Raw genomic sequence first — 13,979 nt, forward strand, 5'->3', positions numbered from 1 at the left:
ATTATTTTTTATTAACCCTTTAAAATGCTTTTGGTTTTACTTTAGATAATTAATTACTTTCTTTAAATTCCTAACATACATACTACTAGAAAACTAGTTATTACAGACGATATTTCCGACGGATTTTATCCCACACAGAAATACAGACGGAATTTCAGAGGGATTTTTTGTCAGAAAACAAAAAAAATGAATTAGCATAAATTACAGATGAAAAAGAGAATCCGTCAATAATTCTGTTGGAAAAATTAATTTTTTTCGTGGAAAATGATTACAAATGGAAAATCCGTCTGTAATTAAATGGACAAAAATACTAGTTTTATTAAATTATTATAGACAAAAAATCCATCTGTAATTTAAAATTTTCCGTCGATAATTTTTAGTTAAACCTAGCATTTGCTCGAACTCCACTCACAACACACAAATCAAAGAAACCTAGCTAAACCTAGCGGTTTTACTTCAAATCGAAGAACTCCCTTAGCTAAACCTAGCTTTCCCCTCTCCATCAACGGGCTCCTTCTCTCCGCCGCTAACGGAATGAACCCGCGAAGCTGATAGAATGGTCAACCTTGTTAGGTTCAGCTCCTTCGTCCCCTACCCCGTCGCTAAGGACACCCGCGGTTGGCTCCTCGACCCTATCTTGTTAGCTCGAGCTTCTGGCATTTTAGGTTTTTCTTTTTTCCCTCTAACTTCGGTGTTTCTCATCATTGCCTTTTAGTTAGAGATCGGTATGTCAAATTGTATCATGATTAGCATGTTTATAATGTGATTATGCGATGGAGCAGAGTTAAATTGAAGTTGAGAATTTTTGGGTGGAGTAATTTGGTGTCTCGTTCATTTCGAGAATAGTTTGCATTTTAGCTTTGTTTTCTTTTAATAAGGATTTTGCATTCTTGTTATGGATATGTTTCCTAGTGTTTAGTGGATTTGTTGATGTATTTGAGTGTTTTAATGGAGACTTAGATGTACGATGTGATTCTATGTTTTGTGGCCATTGGAATTTGAAAGGGAAATGGTAGTTGGTTCTCTGTAGGTGGAGCTCTCACTTGTGCTTCGGTTCATATAGGAGAGATTCGGCCTGGCAGGTTGAGAGGGAATCATAGGCATCATGATTGCAACGAGACATTTGTCCTTTGGGGTGCCCTAACCAAATTTAGGGTAAGCTTTATGGGATTCTATATTTCTATTATTTTATTAACATTTATTTGTACTTCATATTTCTTGAGATATTTCTCACTATTTATTGTTAAGTATAGCAACTATTGCAGAGAGTAAAGGTGTTTTAACAGCATGATGTAATTAACTATTAGTTGCAATCGCAATTCTAAAAAATCAATGAGGCTGCCATAGTTCCATTGCTCTGGGTTGAAAAGTATTTCATATGACACAATTTATTGGATTAGCTGTGAAAATTTAGCATATTGAATTTAGTTGACATAAGACAGAAGTTAATAGGCCCAAATTTCTTAAATCAATAGGAAGAAATCCCTCATATGTTGATTTGGAGGTGAGTTAATATTCAGGACATGTCTTGTAGCTTACTTTTCCTCATTAAACCAAATTTTGTTGCTTTATTCTAATTATTTGAATGTGTTCTTGTTTGACTGTTGACTGAACAAAAATTGACAAGAAAGGAAGGTATAAGCTTTTCTTGTTTGAGGTTACTTGCTAAGATTAAAGCCTTGCTATCTTTCACTTAAAATTTCTGAAGGTTTTGATAAATTTTACCACCAATAGAAGCAGGAGGCTAATCTGATTCAATCTGCTCTTATTGCCAATTATCTCTGTTTCCATCTCAATGTGTTCCTGTCCTAAATAACATTGTTCATCTTTTGTTGTTTAGGAAGCTTGCAGACAAGATTGCATTTGTGGTTACTATGTGGTTGTTCCGGACTTCTTTTATGGTGAACCATATGATCCTCAAAATACTAATAGTCCTTTAGGAGAGTGCAGACAAGAAGTGCAGAAGGAGGAACACTGAAAAAAGCAGCATAACATGTCACCATAAACATGCTTCTTCTTCTTCTTCTTCTTCTTCTTTTCAGGATGTATGGTGTGGCCCTAGAATTGGATTAGCATTAGATCATGCTTCTGCTTCTGTGGATTGTGTGGTGGCAAGGAAGAATGCTTCTTCAAGAAAGAACCTTGATGCTATTGAGAGAGCAACACATAGGGAAGAGGTATTCTTCTTTCTCCATCATCATCTTCTACTTCAATTCTTACTATTTTCTTTTTTATTTATTTAATTGATTCATTTATGTTGTTTTCTCTTCAGACACTACATTTTCATGTTCATATAATTGTTGTGAATTGAAGCCTCTTCTCTTCCTCAACTCAATGACAGTTCTTGATTGCTTAATTGATCAAAGACTTGTATAAAGTATCCAGTCACTAATTGAATCTAAATCACTTGCTTTTAGACTTGTTCTGGTTTATTGCATTGTGTGCATTACATGTTCTAAATCTACTATTGTTATTTGGCAGCGTCCATGATCTTTAAAAAGAACTAACCCTGAAAAATCTATGAAAGAGTTATGAGCAGCTAGTCAAAAACTTGGTATAATTATGAGTGTTTCTTAATCTAGTGTTAAGTTCTAAGAATTTTTAGGGGCTAATAGTTTCTTCTATTTATGTCCATATAGAACAATTCAATGTATCAAATCTCCAAAGTCAATGACTCATTTATAATTGAATTTGGCATAATAAAGCTGATTCACTTCTTCTAACATTATATGATGTCTTAATTTTTTGATAATTTTTTACCTCTGCTCTGGCTAATGCTTATCTTGTTTCACTATTGAAAATTAAGTATAAAATGCATGGCTGAGTCATTCTGTGTACTTGAAAAGGGTTATCATTCTGTGTACTTAGCCAATAAATGAACCGTTATCATTCTGTGTTGTGTTCTACCTCTTTTAGTACATTAATAAATCAATGCAACTGGAGAGAGTATTAAAGTATTTTTGTTTTCTAATCTGTGGATTCTTGTCTTTTACTCTTTTTACCATGAAGAATAAATGTTATTCTGTTTGGATATGTAATGCAAATATTTTTTACTTTGTGTTATCAACAGGTGCTGTGGCAATTGCAGTTGCAAATCCAACTGATCTTGTGAAAGTTAGACTACAAGCAGAAGTTGGTTTTAAACTTAAATTATGTGATATTTAACATATCTGCTTGATTATATTGACAGCTTGTAGAGGAAAAATGCCAAGAAGTGGAAGCCAGAGCTAGGGAGCTTGATAAATAGGTGAGGGTCCCTGGTGCACGAAATTGTGATCCCTGGTAATGGCTCCAAAAACTTGGTGCTCTAATCTTAATTCATAATTTGTCACAACTTCGATACAACTAACCAGTAAGTGCACTGGGTCGTCCAAGTAATAAAACCTTACGTGAGTAAGGGTCGATCCCACGGAGATTGTTGGTATGAAGCAAGCTATGGTCATCTTGTAAATCTCAATTAGGCAGATATCAAATGGTTATGGAGTTTTCGAATAATAATAATAAATAAACAGAAAATAAAGATAGGAATATGATAAACCCATATTTCATGAGTTCTTTTGTGCTTAATTTGAGTGATTTATTCAATCCTCCACCTACTTATTCGTATTAACTGCATGGTTTTACTTTCCCTTCCTTATTATGTCATATTGTGAAAAACATGTTTCCTAAACTTTTAAAATTAATTATTTTAATTACCTTTATTTCCATTCGATGCTGTGATTAGTGTGTTGAGTAGTTTCAGATTTTCTAAGGCAGAATGACTTAAAGGATGGAAAAGGTAACATACAAAAATGGAAGGAGAAAGCAAAACAGAGCTTTGAAGGAAACTGGTATTCACGCGATCGCATGGACGACACGATCGCGTGCCAGAAGTGAAGATGTAGCGACGTGGCCGCATGACTGACGCGACCGCACGACATAAGCAGAACGCATACGACGCGGATGCGTGACTGACGTGACCGCGTGGCAAGGAAAAGCTCCGAATGACGCGACCGCGTGACCCACGCGGACGCGTGACAGAGGCCACGTATCAGAATTTACAAAATAGTCCCCAGCAATTTCTGAAGCCCTTTTTGGCCCAGATCCAAGTACAGACAGCAAAGACCAGAGGTTATAAAGTGTGGGAATGCACCCATTCAAGAGAGAGCTTGCATATTTTATTTTTCAATGATTTAGATTTAGTTGAGAGGGAGATCTTCTCCTCTCTCTCTCTCTCTCTCTTAGGATTTAGGATTTCTTCTCGCTTTAAGAGTGACTCTCAATCCAGGTTTTATATTTCTTTGTTCTAAACTTCCCTTTCACTTTATTTATTTATTTCAGTATCTGAGTTGGCTATTTACCTTTATAATTGAATCTATGAATTCTTCCATGTTATAGACTGTTATTTGAATTAATGATAATTGAGGTATTTTCAGTTTATGATTGTTCTCTTTGATTTAAGTTACCATTGCTTCCCATCTAAGGACATTTTTATTATTCCAGCAATTTTACTTTTTCCCCTTTTGGTCCTGGTTAAGAATTCAGTAACTCAACAGCTATTAAACTCAACATAATTAATAATCGTTATCTTGCTAATTGAGCTGAACTTAAGTAATCCCAACCTTTTCTCAGGAAATAAATAGGATTCAAAGGTCAATTTAATTAGTCCCTTGACTTTCCTTTGCCCTAGTAAAGGTTGACCAAGTGGAGTTTAGATTCAACTTTCATTATAGTTGAGAGAGATAACTCCGTTGGACCTCCAACTTCTCTTACCTTGCCAAAAGTCTGCTTTACTATATTTATTTATTTTAATTTCCATTTACTTTACTTGTCATTTAAATTACTTGCTTCTCATCTTCTAAACCCCGATTACAACCTTTATAGCCAATAATAAGAACATACCTCCTCGCAGTTCCTTGAGAAGACGACCCGAGGTTTGAATACTCGGTTAACAATTTCTAAAGGGGTTTGTTACTTGTGACACCCAAAACGTTTGTACGAAGGGATTTTTGTCGGTTTAGAGACTATATCTACAACGCGACTGTTTTTATGATATTCTTTACTGGCAAAAATCCCAACGTCAAAAATAGTGCCGTTGCCGGGGAACTGCTAACGTGTGCCTTATTATTGGTTATTGTAAATACTTTTCTTTTGCTTGTTTATTTATTTTTGTTTTTTTCTATTTATCTTTATTTGTTACCATGAACTCTCACCCCTCTCGCTTTGAGTTTGGTTCTAATATTGTTAAAGGAAATACAAGTTACAGCAGGAACGCACATCAAGGTCAGACCAATCAAGGATGGATGGAACCAAGAGGATCTAATCAACCCTTTTGGCAGCAACACCCTCTGAGATATCCTGGACAAAGACCATTCTACAATGTATACCCAGCTGAAAGATATGGTGGACAACCTTGTAACTACCAACAAGCCCCACCCCGTGCATGTAAACCATCCTTTCAATATAACCTCGAACCACCACACTCACAAGCTTCTCTTCACCATTCGCCACCATATGATCCTTCCTTACCCCAGTGCCAATCCAATCGCTCCCAATCACCACCACTTTCCTTTGTGTCATGTCCAAGTCCAGCAACCCGAGAGGCAGAGGTTCGCCTAACGGAAACAGTAAATAAATTTCAAACAACCATTCAACAACTGGAGCAAGCAATAATTCAATGAGTTTCTAGGCGCTCAAATACACAAGGATCAGCCACAGCCCCATGTGAACAGTCTAACGAAGAGCGTAGCATGAAGGAGATACCAGAAACTCCAGTGGACAAGACAGAGAATGAATTCGTACTAGAACAAGTAGAAGAAGCTGTCATCGCTCAAGAAGAAGAGTTGGTTGAAGATCTAGGATATGCTGAACCTCCATGGGAATCCAGAATTGAGGAACACGCCGTCAAGGAGACTACAGTTGATGCTAAGGAGGATATTTCTCCAAGGCAAGTCGTTTATGAAGAATCAGACGGAATAATCCAAGAAACAAATTTCCTCGATAGTGATAGTCACGAGTCTAGCTCTCTTAGTGATGAACTTGCATCCACAAGTGAATTCTCTGAATAGCTCGTACTCAGAGCTGGTGCACAAGGTTCAATAAGGTTCCACGCTTCACCTCGAAGTACACGGATTGGTATCATGCTCAATTACATGGATCACGAAAAACGTTTGGTCACCAAGGTAAGATTCTACTTCTTAAACCGCCCGAATGGAAACATGTAGATCAAGACGGAGGTGGATTTAAAAGCAAGGCTTGGAATCCTGGACTCTATCCTGACATTCGTCGTCCCGGGAGCCTGAAAATCTGTTTGGAGCTGCTCAGAAGCTTTGCATGCTTGGTTTGGGACCCCGGAGGCTATTGGCATTTCAAGCACTGGTGGAGATTTTTAGACGAATTTAAACATAAGCCGCCATAACAGGATACTCCTCCAATGTCCAACTTAAGGACTTTAACTAAAAGTGCTAGGTGGGAGACAACCCACCATGGTATGGTCGCTTCTTTTTCAATTTATTTCTTGTTAATTGCTTTCATTTTTTCTTTTTCATTTTAATTTATTAAACCTGGAATCATGCATAGCATTCATGTTAATCATTGCATTCTGCATTTTTCATGCATATATAAAAAAAAGGGTGCACGACGCGACCGCATGCCCCATGCGATCGCGTCATATTGCGAGAAACACCACCCACGCGACCGCATGACCCACGCGGCCGCGTGATATATATATCGGCGTAAGGATCCAACGAACAGAAAGTTAGGCTGGAATCGTGCGGCCCTTGTACGTTTCGCATAAATTGGCCCACGCGATCGCATGCCCCATGCGATCGCGTCACTTGCACAATACCAATCCCACGCGACCGCGTCGCATGGATTGCACATCACCCCAAAAGGAGACAGAGAGTTGCGCTGAAACGGCGCTGGAGTCGTGCGTTTAGCACGAATTCCAGCGACGCGATCGCGTCAACCCTCTTTCCCCCCCTCTCATGCGATCGCGCGCCCCACGCGATCGCGTCATTCCCATTTTCACCCCAACCACGCGACCGCGTGCCCCACGCGGCCGCGTGGATTCGAAAATATAACCCCCCAGCCACGCGAACCCTATCAGTCCATACCACCCCCTCCCCTTCTTTCTTCTTCTTTCTCCCTCTCTTCTCCCCTCTCCGCCACTGCCCTCCGCCACCACCACCCACCACTGCCGGCCATCCAGCCGCGCCCCTCCGCCACCCACCCGCAACCCCCCTCCCTTCCTCTATCACTAACCCTAAGACCCTATCCCCATTCCCCCTCAGCCGCCACCGCACCGCCGTGCCCCGCCACCGCGCCGAACACCACCGCCGCCATCACCCAACCGTTCTGCTTCTCTCGCTTTCCAGGTTCCGCAACACGCACTCCCTTTTATCCGTTCGTCGTTTTTCTGTATTTTTTTTCATTTTTGTTCATACTTAGGATAGATAGATATGCATGCTGTAGTGGATTTTTAGGTTGTTAGGCAGCTTAGGCTGTGGTTAGTGGATCTAGGTCTGTTTACTTGCATTGTTCCTATTTCTGTTTTATCATAACTGCAATTCTGCTGTTCCTGTGACCTCGTTCATATGCTGTGATTTCTTGCATTTGCTGCTTGTTACTCTGAATTTTCCTGTTTCTATTACTTATAGGTAACTACAGCAAGTTTTTAATTCATATGAACTGCTATGATTGCTGTTTATTTTCCGGGACAATCCAATTTTAGCCGGAATGCTGCCCAAATTTTTTGTAAATTGTTTTCATTCATGTTTTGGTTTGGCATTTCTGAACTCTGTTTTACTCTGCTTTACCCAAACTGTTTCATGAATGCTATGGCAGACTTTCTTATCCTCTTTGGTTTCCTGGTTCATAAACTGCATTTGTGATTCACTGATTCCAATTTTTGCTTTCTTTATTTCTATTCGAATCAGCATCACCCTGTTTTCCTTGTTCGATTATGAGTACTTCTATTCTTACCTGTGAGTCCTTGTTATATGGAATTTTTCTCTATGCCACTTACTTTAACCCGCACTTTACTAACTCACTAATTTTAATTTACTAATTTCTTTTTCAAATTCTAACCATACTAACCCTTTTGATCTCTTTTCTGATTATTTTCACTTTCCTCTAACTTTCTAACCATGGCATATTGATTATTTTTCCATCTAACATAAATTCAATCACATTTCATATACTCATTTTCCTTATTTTATTTCTCCTTTGCCGCTTTGAGTTTCCTTTGTTTAATTGCCTATTTGCTTTACTATTTTTATCCATATCCTGGTTTTCTATTTTTCAGGATGTCTGCCTCACAAAGGAAAGAAAAAGGCAAGGCTACTGGCAAGCGCAAGCGAAAAGATTCCTCCCAGTTCATCATTGCCTTCATGCACGATTCCTCATGGCGGGAGAAGAACTTCACACAGCAGGAAAAAGCTGACCAGCTGCTCCCTGCAAATGATCCTATAAAATTTGCAAACCAGTACTGTGAGCTGAAGTACCCGGCTTTTGTAAACTCCAGAAATCTATACTTGGAGCGAACTCTGAAGATTCCAAAAGCACTCCAGCAGTACACCACTGAGCAAGTCAAGCAAAGGGGCTGGTTCTTTCTGGAGAGAACACTGACAGAGGTCAATGCATCTTGGGTCCGGGAATTCTACTGCAACTACTACCTCACCACCCTAGATGCCGTAAACCTGAGAGGAAAACAAATTCTGGTCACTGATGAGGCCTTAGAGGACATTCTCCTGCTCCCAGCCAAGTCCGATCAGCCTGATGGTTATTCGAAGGCTGAGGAGGACTTGCGCCAGATGCAGTTTGATTGGGATGCTGTGAAGGCACGGATAGCTCTGGACCCGACTGTTCCTTGGGAGATGGGTCAGGACCCCACCATGCCTAGAGGGATCAAGAGGGCGTACTTAAATGATGAGGCTCGGTTATGGCACCAGATCTTGAGTAATTATGTGATGCCGAGTACTCACGAGACGGAGATCCCGGCTGCTATGATCACCCTCCTTTGGTGTGTGATAGAGGGGAAGGACCTTATCTGCCACGCTTTATCCGGCATTTTATGGCCAGGGTCCACGTCCGAGGCACCCTCCCTTTTCCGTATCTGGTTACACAGCTAGGCCGTCGAGCTGACGTGCCATGGGAGGATGCCGATGAGAGACCACCAGCGGCGGATTGCAGGAAGATCATTCCTCACAACAGGAACTTCTTAGCTTTGGGCTACAGACCACCACCCTTCACTGCTACTGATGAGCCATCCCCACCGTCTGCTGGACCCTCTTCATCCACAGCTGCCACTCCTGCTCCTACTGCTACCACTGCACCTTCATCTGCCTCTGAGCCCGTATACCGCCTTGTGCACCGCCTATTTCGACAGCTTGATCAGATGGAGCACCGTAACCGGCGCCGGTATGAGAGATTGGAGTGTCGCAACAAGCGACGCTATGAGCACCTGAAGCTGATGATACGATCCGGCGACATCCCCTCTGAGCCCGACACACCGTCTGAGCCATCAGAGGAGGCGGAGGATGGGCACGAGGAGGAGACTCATTTCCAAGAGGAGACCCATCAGCAGGCAGCCACAGAGCAGGCTGCCCCGCATCAGGAGGTTATGCCCTAGATAGAGGCTGCGGATCCGGAGATCCCGATCTAGTCAGCCCCACCTCTACAGTAGCCAGACCCTCAGCCCACCACCACCATAGAGCCTCCAGCTGCCATCCCTACCAGTGATGACACCCCTTCACACCCGGCTTGATTGAGCACCAGGGACGATGCTTCATTTTAAGTGTGGGGAGGTTGCCATCTCTGGCGTTTATTTTGGTGAACCACTACATACTTTTTCTTTTATTTTGAATATTTTTCTGTATTTTTCTTTTTACTGTTATTTTCTGAGTACTTATACATTGCTTTTATGTATTTTTACTCTATTTTTGCATATTGCATCTTTAGTTCATATTTTTAGTTATTTAGTTTAGTTTGCAATTCTGATTTATTAATGGATTAATTAGTATAGTTTACCCTTTTTAGCATAAGATAGTATAGTTTAAATTGAAAAATATAAAAAGGAAGTAAACTAGGAAATTGAACATATCAGATTTAAATCCATAAACCTTGTATATAGCATTACATGATGTAGTTAAGCTGACAACATTTCATCAAGGAGGAACATTAAAACTTTAAAAGCTACCCTAAATAATTTTTTTATGAGAATAATGGGAATTTTTAACTAAACCTGCATAACATATATAAATGATATATGATGCTTGAGTTCGAGAACACACAGCCTGTGAGTCTTGAGCTTAATTGTATGGTTGCATTCAAACCATAACTTCATTCCTGTGTGTTTCGCTTCTTTTTATTCTGATGTTCTTTACTTTGCTTTAATCTATATGTCCAATTATAGAATATAGAATAGATACATACCAAAAGAATGATTGAGGCCATCATTTGATTTTAGCTCACTTACCCCAGAATAACCTACCTTTCACATCACCCTTGTCATCCCCCTTGAGCCTTTAAAATCCCTTTTATTCTATTTAGCCACACTACTAGCCTTAAGCAGAAAAAAAAACAAAATAAAATCCCAAGTTGAATCCTTGGTTAGCTTGAGATAGAAAATTATGAACAGATTAGAACATGGAAAACCTATTGGGAACATGGATGATAGAAACAAAAGGGTAGAAAAGTTAAAAAAAATAAAATAAATTTGGGAAGCATGCTCATGAGAAATCAAAATGATTCAACTACCATGTTCAGTTAAAAAAGAAAGAGTTATTTTTCAGCATTTAATAAAAGGGGATGGTTAGATGAAAAACAAAGCTATAGAAAGTAAAAATAAAAGAAAAGTAGAGTGAATAAACCCAGTAAACACTGAGTGACTAGAGGGTAAACACAAAATCCAGTGAGGGTTCAATAACTCATCAACATATATCTGTACTTAATTTACTAATTGTTTTGCAAGTTAGTACAATGTTTTCTTTCCCATCTCATTTGCTGAAACGCTTCATTATTTAAGGGTTGGCTATACATATACATGACTCCTTGAGAATATGAACTAACTTGACAACATGTAAGCTTTATATATGAGTGAATAATTTAGAGTTGCATGATGCATCATTCACTTAGGTAGTTGCATTTAAATTAGGTTGCATTGCATGACATTCCATCACTTTAACCTTAATTATTTACCTTGGGTCTAGCATGAGGACATGCTAGTGTTTAAGTGTGGGGAGGTTGATAAACCCATATTTCATGAGTTCTTTTGTGCTTAATTTGAGTGATTTATTCAATCCTCCACCTACTTATTCATATTAACTGCATGGTTTTACTTTCCCTTCCTTATTATGTCATATTGTGAAAAACATGTTTCCTAAGCTTTTAAAAATTAATTATTTTAATTACCTTTATTTCCATTCGATGCCGTGATTAGTGTGTTGATTAGTTTCAGATTTTCTAAGGCAGAATGACTTAAAGGATGGAAAAGGAAACATACAAAAATGGAAGGAGAAAGCAAAATGGAGCTTTGAAGGAAACTGGTATTCACGCGATCGCATGGACGACGCAATCGCGTGCCAGAAGCGAAGATGCAGCGACGCGGCCGCATGACTGACGCGACCACGCGACATAAGTAGAATGCATACGACACAGACGCGTGACTGACGCGACCGTGTGGCAAGGAAAAGCTCCGAATGACGCGACCGCGTGACCCACGCGGACGCGTGACAGAGGCCACGTATCAGAATTTACAAAATACGCCCCCAGCGATTTCTGAAGCCCTTTTTGGCCCAGATCCAAGTACAGACAGCATAGACCAGAGGTTATAAAGTGTGGGAATGCACCCATTCAAGAGAGAGCTCGCATATTTTATTTTTCAATGATTTAGATTTAGTTGAGAGGGAGATCTTCTCCTATCTCTTTTAGGATTTAGGATTCCTTCTCGCTTTAAGAGTGACTCTCAATCCAGGTTTTATATTTCTTTGTTCTAAACTTCCCTTTCACTTTATTTATTTATTTCTGTATCTGAGTTGGCTATTTACCTTTATAATTGAATCTATGAATTCTTCCATGTTACAGACTGTTATTTGAATTAATGATAATTGAGGTATTTTCAGTTTATGATTGTTCTCTTTGATTTAAGTTACCATTGCTTCCCATCTAAGGACATTTTTATTATTCCAGCAATTTTACTTTTTCCCCTTTTGGTCCTGGTTAAGAATTCAGTAACTCAACAGCTATTAAACTCAACATAATTGATAGTCGTTATCTTGCTAATTGAGCTGAACTTAAGTAATCCCAACCTTTTCTCAGGAAATAAATAGGATTCAAAGGTCAATTTAATTAGTCCCTTGACTTTCCTTTGCCCTAGTAAAGGTTGACCAAGTGGAGTTTAGATTCAACTTTCATTATAGTTGAGAGAGATAACTACGTTGGACCTCCAACTTCTCTTACCTTGCCAAAAGTCTGCTTTACAGTATTTATTTATTTTAATTGCCATTTACTTTACTTGTCATTTAAATTACTTGCTTCTCATCTTCTAAACCCCAATTACAACCTTTATAGCCAATAATAAGAACATACCTCCTCGCAGTTCCTTGAGAAGACGACCCGAGGTTTGAATACTCGGTTAACAATTTCTAAAGGGGTTTGTTACTTGTGACACCCAAAACGTTTGTACGAAGGGATTTTTGTCGGTTTAGAGATTATATCTACAACGCGACTGTTTTTATGACATTCTTTACTGGCAAAAATCTTAACGTCAGAATACTTATGCAAATCATTGGTGAGAATTTTAGATAAGCGTATAGAGATGCTTTCGTTCCGCTGAACCTCTGCTTTCCTGATATCTTCATCCAATCATTCCTACTTCTTTCCATGGCAAGCTTTATATAGGGCATCACCGTTGTCAATGGCTACATCCCATCCTCTCTGTGAAAAAGGTCCAAATGCTCTGTCACGGCACGGCTAATCATCTGGAGGTTCTCGATCATACTGGAATAGGATTCACCCTCCTTTTGCGTCTGTCACTACGCCCAGCACTCGCGAGTTTGAAGTTCGTCACAGCCATCCCTTCCCAGTTCCTACTCGGAATACAACAGACAAGGTTTAGACTTTCCGGATCTCAGGAATGGCCATCCATGGGTTCTAACTTATACCACGAAGATTCTAATATCTCAGACTCGGTCCTCTGTATTAGATATCTAAGAGATACTCATTCTAGCTTGTTTGCATGTAGAACGGAAGTGTTTGTTAGGCACGCGTTCATAAGTTAGAATGATGATGAGCATCACATAATCATCACATTCATCATGTTCTTGGGTGCAAATGGATATCTTAGAAACGGAATAAGTTGAATTGAATATAAAACAGTAGTACTTTGCATTAAATCATGAGGAACAGCAGAGCTCCACACCTTAATCTATGGAGTGCAGAAACTCTACCGTTGAAAAATACATAAGTGAAAGGTTCAGGCATGGCCGAATGGCCAACCCCATGATCTAAGAACTAGACGTCCCAAGATGTCTAATACAATAGTAAAAAGTCCTATTTATACTAAACTAGTTACTAGGGTTTACAGAAGTAAGTAATTGATGCATAAATCCACTTCCGGGGCCCACTTGGTGTGTGCTTGGGCTGAGCTTGAAGTTTACACGTGCAGAGGCTTCTTTTGGAGTTGAACGCCAAGTCGTAACGTGTTTTTGGCGTTCAACTCTAGTTCGTGACGTGTTTCTGGCGTTTAACTCCAGACTGCAGCGTAGAACTGGCGTTCAACGCCCTTTTGCGTCGTTTAAACTCGGGCAAAGTATGAACTATTATATATTTCTGGAAAGCCCTGGATGTCTACTTTCCAACGCCATTGAGAGCGCGCTATTTAGAGTTCTGTAGCTCCAGAAAATCCACTTTGAGTGCAGGGAGGTCAGAATCCAACAGCATCAGCAGTCCTTCTTCAACCTCTGAATCTGATTCTTGCTCAAGTCCCTCAATTTCAGCCA

The 13,979-nt window shown here is 39.7% G+C and overlaps 2 protein-coding genes across 6 annotated transcripts in view; both read left to right on the plus strand.

Annotated features, from left to right (window-relative positions):
- LOC110272065 lies at window positions 510–3,112 on the plus strand. Its single transcript, XM_021123871.1, has 4 exons — window positions 510–665; window positions 1,031–1,155; window positions 2,043–2,177; window positions 3,071–3,112. Exons 1-4 carry the CDS (start codon window positions 557–559, stop codon window positions 3,110–3,112), a joined length of 411 nt encoding a protein of 136 aa, XP_020979530.1. The 5' UTR covers window positions 510–556.
- Window positions 3,173–13,979, plus strand: part of LOC107643741 — a 29,802-nt gene continuing 18,995 nt past the window's right edge. For all 5 annotated transcript variants that reach the window (XR_002363274.1, XR_002363275.1, XM_021124165.1 and 2 more), the window contains exon 1: window positions 3,173–3,247. The gene's annotated coding sequence lies outside the window, so the exon portion shown is untranslated. The remainder of the gene's footprint in view (window positions 3,248–13,979) is intronic.

The sequence above is a fragment of the Arachis ipaensis genome, chromosome B05 (genome assembly GCF_000816755.2).
Source record: "Arachis ipaensis cultivar K30076 chromosome B05, Araip1.1, whole genome shotgun sequence".
In the NCBI taxonomy this organism is placed as follows: domain Eukaryota; kingdom Viridiplantae; phylum Streptophyta; class Magnoliopsida; order Fabales; family Fabaceae; genus Arachis; species Arachis ipaensis.

Bases quoted from the DNA above. Each gene is read 5' to 3' on its own strand.
- LOC110272065 (XM_021123871.1), top strand. From the start codon at position 557: ATGGTCAACCTTGTTAGGTTCAGCTCCTTCGTCCCCTACCCCGTCGCT. The intron at 1,156-2,042 runs GTAAGCTTTATG...TCTTCTTTTCAG, and splicing joins GTGCCCTAACCAAATTTAGG to GATGTATGGTGTGGCCCTAG. The intron at 2,178-3,070 runs GTATTCTTCTTT...TGTTATCAACAG, and splicing joins GAGCAACACATAGGGAAGAG to GTGCTGTGGCAATTGCAGTT.